The sequence below is a fragment of the Mustela erminea genome, chromosome 1 (assembly GCF_009829155.1).
Source record: "Mustela erminea isolate mMusErm1 chromosome 1, mMusErm1.Pri, whole genome shotgun sequence".
NCBI classification, from domain to species: domain Eukaryota; kingdom Metazoa; phylum Chordata; class Mammalia; order Carnivora; family Mustelidae; genus Mustela; species Mustela erminea.
The window spans coordinates 112,260,057-112,267,996 of NC_045614.1; the positions used below are offsets into that span (position 1 = coordinate 112,260,057).

The following is a 7,940-nucleotide window of genomic DNA, read 5'->3' on the forward strand; positions in this document are numbered from 1 at the left end:
GGCAGCAGAGGGCAAAAGTCGCCAAGAAGGAGAAACAGATGGAAAGGAGGAATAGGTATGGAGAAAAGACATCAGAAATGCTAAACAAAAAGGAACCAACTCTGGGCCCAGGAGTCAGCCTGCCAAAGTCGGTCACGATGAGTTACACCATCATGTTTCACACTATAGCTATGGGGCCTGGGCCCCCAAGGACCTCCCTGTTCAACCCAAGCTCCAAATTCCAGAATCATAGACTCTTAGAGCTAGAACAATTCCCTGCAAGCATCTATCTGCATCCCCCCCACCCCAGTCCCTTCACTGAGCCACTCCAGACATCCCAAAGTCCTGCCTCATACTACACCAAGCTAATATCTGCTTCCCTGTGACATCAGCCAGTTCTGTCCTCTACTATTTGGGGTTCAAATGATATTTCCTGGTGATTTGCTGATCAACTGAGACACATGCAATTTTTCCCACATAGGGTCTCTGGAGCCTGCCTGCCTTAGAGCAGTGGATGTAGAGCTAATCTGGGCGGGGAGTCTAGCTGAAGAGAAAAGGCCCTCAGGGCAGTTAGCAACGCAGTGGCAGCACAGGAGTGGGGTAAAACCTCCATCCACCAAACAGAAATAGCATTACCTGGCAATGAATAGAGGTTCTAAGGGAAAAACTGTCCTTGAGCTGGGGTCAGAAGCAAAATACTCTATTGGAAAATCAAATATCATGGAACTGCTTGTTGAAAGTTCAGAGCACCTTCCCACCCATCAACTTGTGCTACCCCCAAGTATCTTGCAGAACTAATAGCTCTCACGGGACCAGTGCTGGGTCCAGGACTCAAGCAGTGTACTCCAGTTTCCTTTGGTGTACCCTAACATTTCTTGGGCTATAAATGACAAAACAAGTGGCTTCTCTCTTTAAGATACACAACTAGAAACAGAAAAGAAGGTGGGCAAATTTTGACTTAAAAAAAATTTCCCCCCTAAAAATCCATATTGCATTCCCCAGGCAGGGGTGGTGGCAGCCCCACAGTTGGCTACCCTGGGACCCCCTTCACTGGGGGAGGGGCTCTCCTCTAACATTTGATGTTTTTCCTCCCTTCCACGGGCACACGGGGTGAATGGCAGGGCACCCCAGCATCCTGGGGGAGAGCAGAGAGCTGCCCCGCCTTCACAGAAGGGGGTAGAGGGAGCAGAGTGGGGAGAGAATTGCTTATTTATTTGTTTCCTGGAACACCCTGTTAAGAATCTCAGCAATTGCAGTTAGTGCCCGATCGTTTGGCAGGCAGAGTAGCTTCTCGCCGTTCCCAGCTGCACGGGATCTAATTCGCAAATGCACCATCTTGCATTCAATACTTAAATGGAAAACAAGCAGTCCCGGAAGGGAAGCAGGCGGTCTAACTCTGCAGGCCGGTTTCGGAGGGATTTACGTTTCTAGGTAGGTTGACTGATAAGTGCCATCCCCGGAGAGGATTTCTTTGAGCTCCGACCCTCTCTCATCTCATCTCGGGTCCAGAACCCACTCTGGCGGACGTTGTAAACTGCAATTAAACAGGGGGAGCAAACGGAATTTGTTTGGGCCTTAGGCCTTGCCAGAATAAAATAGTAACTAAAATCTGTTTGAGAGCTCAGATTTTAAAGGGAGATACTGCTTATTTCTCCCCACTGGAAACCTGGTTAAAAGAAATTAAGGCCTTTCTTAAAGGTACCTAAGATTAGAGGGCTTGGTTTCCGTTTTCTGTGTTTCTGTGGGCCAAACGCCCAGGTCGGTCAGCGAGTTTCTTTCTGGGTGGAATGACGAATTTCTCTCGCCTGAATTCTAAAATGATAACTTTGCTTGGTGCTGCAGCTGCGAACGTAGGGCGCCCAGTGGCCCATCCTAGCAGTGGCCTTGCGGGGCGGGGGTTGGGGGCGAGAAGCAGGGGTGAATGGAGACGTGGGAAGAGCCAAGCCTCGGTGAAAAGTTGGGAGAGCTGTAAGGAGGGAAGTAAACGCGACTCTTCGCGGCTTCGTCCCCTTTAAGTGCTTCACTGACTCAGCTAAGCTTCCCCCTCAGGTCGCGTTTTTTATGAATGAAAAACGTCCTTACATTCATTATATAAACAAGCCTGTGCTGATTGGCCAATGGCCCCCGGTGCATAAATTATGTAAAACAGACCCCTGAGGGGGCGGAGAGGGACGCGTTATTGACCAATGGGGGCTGTAGTTGATGGGGCGGCTTGGCTGGATTTGCCCGCAGAGAGGGTAAACAAGACGTGATAGACAGGCGGAGGAGCTGCCTCGGACCAATGAGAACCATGCTGAGCTAGGACTGCTGGCCAATGGCGGCAGGCGGAGCAGCACGCCCCGGGGGGCCGGGCCAGCGCTCCAGCCTGGTTGGCAGCTGCGGCGCAGAGTCCAGCCGCTGGTGCGCAGAGCGGTTCAGCGTCCCCGGAGCGGTTCGGCCCAGCCATTCGCCCAGGCGCCCAGGCCCGGTGCGCGCGTGCGTGAGCGCGCCTGCGCCCCGGGGCCGCTGCAACGGGAGGAGAGCGGCTGCCTCAGGTGAGGGGGCGTCGAGGAAGCAGGGGGGCATCGAAGGGGGTGTCCAGTAACGGGTCCGAAGGGCCGAGCTGGCGAGAATTCACTGGCTGATTCAGAATCTTCAAAGTCCGGGTGTACTTTCTATCTGGACTGAGCTCTCCACCCCCACCCCCGAGCGGGCTGCCCCCTCCTCCCGTGGCTCGCTTCGGTTCGGTTCTTGGGAGGCGTAGGGTGGGGGTGGCTAACGGTTCCGGAGCGTTCGGAGAGCGGGTTTCCGCACGTCGCGAGGAGGCGCGCCCGGGCGCGAGGTGCTGGGGCTCTCGGGTGGGGATGGGCGGGGGAGGGACGCTGAGTTGCGGGGCTTTACAATCTCTGGAGGTCTGAGAGCCCGGAGAAGACTTGGAGGCTCGCGAGAAGAGACGCCCGGCGAAGCTTTTCTGGTGGGGAGGAGGGGGCGGGAAGCAGCTTGAAGGGGAATATTTGAGAGGTGATGCCCCCCAAAGTACCAGGAAGGGTTAAATGACACAGGCATGTGCAGCCTGAGGGTTTGAGGGTTGGCCAGGAACTTATGCAGGCCTTGCAAGTTTCAGATTGTGGAAAGTGGACACTCAGTCCCCCAACTCCCACCCCCAGCAGCCTGAGGGCGTCAGGCTGCATCGCGTTTCTCGAGAAATCGGGGAGCATCAGTGCAGCGGCCTGAGGATAGTGGGGGGGGGGGAGCGGGTGCGGGTTGGGGGTGGAGAGATGCTGGAGCCTCTCGCTGGATTAGGGATCTGTCCGCATTTTCAGAGGAGAGGAGACCTCTGGGGGGAACCGAACTCCTGGCTGAGGAGGAGTGCCAAGAAGAGCTGTTTGGATGTTTGGGGGTCTGGGGCCGGGGGGCCGTTGCGGGTGGTTGGTAGCGCCGGGCGCCGCGGCTCGGTTTTATGAATGTGGATGACTTTATGAATGAAGCGGGTTTCTTTCGTTGGCTCGCTGCTCCCTGCGGCTTTTTTTTTTTTTTTTTCCTTTCCCTTTTTGTGAATGAAGCATTGAGCTTTCTTCCTAAATCGCTGGGGGTGAGGGGCCTGCGTCGGAGGCTGGGCGTGCGTTGGAAGTGGGGGCGGGGGCTCATCCAAAGGAGTTTTCATGAATGGGGAAGGCTGGGAATTGGGTGGAAGTGTGTCTTGTTTTGTGAATGGGGCCCAGCGCGAGGGATCCAGTTACAGCCTTTACCTGATGTGGCGGCCGCGGCTCGCTCTTCCATTCATAAAACCAGGCCCGCTGCGCGCCGCGGGGGAGGGGCCTCGATCTCGCCGCTGCGCCGTGTTAAAGTTTTCCTGGGGGCACCGGGAAGGGGGGACCACAAAGGAAGTGGTTTAAACTCCCCTAAGGCTTTACAAAAAATTATACTTCGAACAAGATTTTCCTAGCCCTTGAACTCTGAGAGCTGCTTTAAAAATTCTCGATGCCCCTCCCTGGTTCGCTTATGGCAGCTTCTTTCTTTTATTTCATTTTTTAAAATGGTATTATTGCTCTTCGTAGTGAAGTATCTTGCAACGTATTTCATCGTGAGACTCGGAAATATGTCCCTCTCCGATCTCTTCTCCGTTGTGCCTTTTCCCCTGTAGACACTGACATAAATTCTAAGGTCACGATTTAATCTGACAGATTTTGAAGTCTACAGAGGACTCATTTTCATGGCCCTCAACTCACTGCCGACGTTTCTCAGATTTTGTGTATGGGTTAGTGACATTTGAGAAAGAGGCTTTATTCGGAACGTTTAGCGCTGTTTGGAAGGCATGCAGGCATGCCAGCGGGAGTGTTTTTCTAGGAAATTATGGACTGTGTACAGTTTTGCTCCTCTCCCTCTTTCTCTTTGACTTTGAAAATTTCTGAGTAGTTGGGCCAGAGTGCTGAGAGGACCATGAAGGGTTTTCTTGTATCCTGCTCACTTAAGAAAAACAAGTTGTGTGGAATTGCCCACTGAGAGAAAGTTCCCTATTTAAAATTTGTACACAAGGTAAACAAAAGAATTATCTGCAAACATTTTGCTTTGTTTAGAGCTGCGTAAATGAAATTACTGTTTTCTCCATTTTGTTGATTTAACCGCATTTCTATTTGGAGAATGAAACAAAGGTGGTACCTTCCTAAAATTGTTATTTATTCCTCTGAAATTAGAAAACGTTCCCTCCTGGGGCGCCTGGGTGGCTCAGTGGGTTAAGCCTCTGCCTTTGGCTCAGGTCATGATCTCAGGGTCCTGGGATGGACCTGAGATTGGCTCTCTGCTCAGCAGGGAGCCTGCTTCCCCCGTCTCTCTCTGCCTGCCACTCTACCTACTTGTGATCTCTGTTGGTCAAATAAATAAATAAAATCTTTAAAAAAAAAAAGAAAAGAAAAAAGAAAACTTTCCCTCCTTTCCATATTGACCTTCAACCTGTCTTCCCAGGCCCAAGACTTGACAGTGCTGAATTAAGTTTTAATATTTTTTTGCAAGTTTGGGGAAAATTTACTTCACTCTAAGAAACAAACTGAATTTTCTGTACATGGATCTTTTGCTTTTAATGCTTATTTAAGATCTCTGGTAGAGATATATTTAAAATCTGTGTGTTGGAATTTAGTTTCCTTGATTCATTACTTTTCATGGCTATTTTATTTATTTTAGAAGTTGGTGATATCACAGATAATCTCTGTAAGTTGCCATAGGAATATTTGTGACATTACAGACACTAGATCTGTTTGAACAGAAGAATTAGGATTTAAAAGAGTGTTGTGTGAAGATTAGTATATCTCTGATCAATATATGCCTGGAACTATATATGGTATCTTATCACTGACCTACAAACTACTTTTAGAAACACTATGTATGTCAAATTTTTAATTGCCAATAATTTGGAAGGCTTAAACCCATTTTTCTACTTCCTGTCACTGTACTATCAAAAATTAAATTATCTCTTTAAAAAAAAAAAAAAAAGACCTAACATTATAAATGCCCTAGAGAATCTTCTATTGGAGAGAAACTTGAAATCACCCTTTTATAATGACAAGAACAAGTTTTGGTTTTGGTTTTTATAGGGAACAGACAGTAACAAACTTATGATGTTAATGATTAGAGAGAGGGGGAAGGACAGCTAGGTAAATGGATTGACACTAAGTACACTGTGAACTTATGATGCCCTTAATCAGGCACACCTTTAGTCTGTAAATCTTACACCCTGACTGGGCTTTAAGTACCTCAGAGAAAGGTAGTGATTTTGCACAGGCCCTACAAAAAGAGCAGTAAAAATTACTTCATTTCTCCTTTTCCCCCTCTCAGTTAAAATCTCCCAAATTCCTATTACAGGAGGACCCCTTTCCCCCCAGAAAGTACTCAATGCTGAAACCTTTCAAAGTGATATTCGAGGCATTGGAAACACCATGGATGGGTTTTATGATCAGCAAGTCCCTTTTATGGTCCCAGGGGTAAGTTGATGTGGCTTTGGTTTGTTTTGTTCTCTCTCTTTGAATATGAGTCTTCTCATTGGTTTAGTAGCACAATCCCCTTTGACCCCTTTATTACCCTTGAGCCTTTACCGTGTCTTGGCCTCTTTCAGAAATCTCGATCAGAGGAATGTAGAGGACGGCCTGTGATTGACAGAAAGAGGAAGTTTTTGGACACGGATCTGGCCCATGATTCTGAAGGTAGCGAAGCTTTTTCCCTTTGGTCTGTGGCTTCTTCAAATGGTCCCCTGTGAGAGCCACATGTAGACTCACCCTCCCTGTTCTCCCCAGCACAGGAGTTCTCATTCTGGTGTCTTCTGTTTTCAATTCCAGAGTTGTTTCAGGATCTCAGTCAACTTCAAGAGGCTTGGTTAGCTGAAGGCAAGTTTCTTGGCTGTCCGATTTTCCATATAAAACATTTCGCTGTGCTTTGTAATAAAACTTAAAGGTCTAAAATAAAAATCTCTTTTCCAGCACAAGTTCCTGATGATGAACAATTTGTCCCAGATTTCCAGTCTGATAACTGTAAGTACCTTTCTGGGGGTGGCACGTTTGTTCCGAAAACGTTTGGTCTGGGAACATCCATGTCTGGAAGACTCTTTTCAGCCATTGCCAGCGTATTTGGACGGTGGGATGCATTTAGTTTCCTTTAATAATTCAGAGTTAACCCCCAAAACTTTTGTTTCGTTCCTTATTGGAGTTATTTCTAAAATGCTTTTATTCCTTTGCAGGTAAGATTTACTGAACATAATTTCACCTAAATTTCTTTTTGCCTAAGAATATTGCAAGCCTTCAAGCTCAGAATTATCAATCAACAGATATCATATAAATAAGATGTTGGACTTAACATCCATTAACCAGACATTATTTTATGGGGTTTTTTTTTTTTTGGTTTGTTTTATAAATTAATTCCTTTATGCAGATCATGAGTCTGACATTTTTTTCTCTTTTAAAGGTGCAGAAAATAGTTAATGGAAGATTCCAGTTAATTGTGGCCTCACCCAACATGTTGTCAATTTTGTTTCTACTTCTAAGTTGACACAGGGTGGTCACGGTGTGACCTGATTGACTCTTATTTTTCATGTAGTTCAGGACTTATCTTTCAGAGAGGAGTCTAAACTTACTCTTCGAATGTTCGTGAAGGGCCCCTATCATTGTGTTAATAAACGCAGTGGGAAGCTCAAAAGATGGCTCTCGGTGCTGGCAAGGGCATGGTTAGCTTTGTGCTGATCTTTCCGGGCTGTCCTCAACAGGTTTGGGAGCTTTTATGGTCCAGGCAGAGCTATCAAGGACAAAGCCAGCTGATGAAATGTGAGCAGCACAGGGCAGCTCTAGAGAGCATTAGTCACTGGCGAGTGAGCAGGTTTAAAGAGAGGCCTGGAGAAAATGCTGCCTCTCTTGAGGGTTGCATCATAGAGAAATTCATGTCTCTTAGTCATAGTTTATAATAGCAAGCACCTGAGCCAGGCAAGGATTCGATTTCTCATTTTGTACCAACAAATTCTTCCCTGCTTTGTTTTTTTGTGTGTGTGTGTATGTGTTTATGTGTGTATATGTGTGTAAATGCCACGGGAGAGAGAGGGTTCTTTGTATCTAAGTAAAAGCTGGCTCTTCGAAATTATTGGATAAAAGACCAGAGGTACCAGCTAAACATTCTCTAATGCACCCTGTTCAAGGCACAATGCCATGAAATTTAAAAGGGAGTAAACTCTAGCCCACAGATGCATACTTACCTTAGCGATGTCAGAACTCGCTATAGTTTTACTATAGGAAGGGGCATGCATGTTAATTAATGCCCTTTGATTGCTTTCAAGTGTTTGGGAAGGTTGCCACTAAAAGGCTAAATAAAGATAACCCAAATATTGTGTATGTGCGTGTGCGTGTGTGTGTCCATGTGTGTGTTGCAAGATAAAAGACAGGATTTGTAATCCCACTTTGTTCTGTGTTGACAATTTGGCCCAGCCTTTCCCGTTCCTGCTCAGAGCAGCA

General features: G+C 47.2%; 1 protein-coding gene across 1 annotated transcript in view; it reads left to right on the plus strand.

Moving 5' to 3' along the window:
- The first annotated feature begins 2,322 nt into the window (after positions 1 to 2,322).
- The window catches only part of ETV5 (ETS variant transcription factor 5), a 58,126-nt gene continuing 52,508 nt past the window's right edge, over positions 2,323 to 7,940 (plus strand). Inside the window, exons 1-5 of the mRNA XM_032338320.1 lie at positions 2,323 to 2,513; positions 5,815 to 5,933; positions 6,065 to 6,152; positions 6,285 to 6,332; positions 6,426 to 6,476. Of these exons, the coding sequence (XP_032194211.1) occupies positions 5,889 to 5,933; positions 6,065 to 6,152; positions 6,285 to 6,332; positions 6,426 to 6,476 (232 nt within the window). The 5' untranslated portion in view covers positions 2,323 to 2,513; positions 5,815 to 5,888. The remainder of the gene's footprint in view (positions 2,514 to 5,814; positions 5,934 to 6,064; positions 6,153 to 6,284; positions 6,333 to 6,425; positions 6,477 to 7,940) is intronic.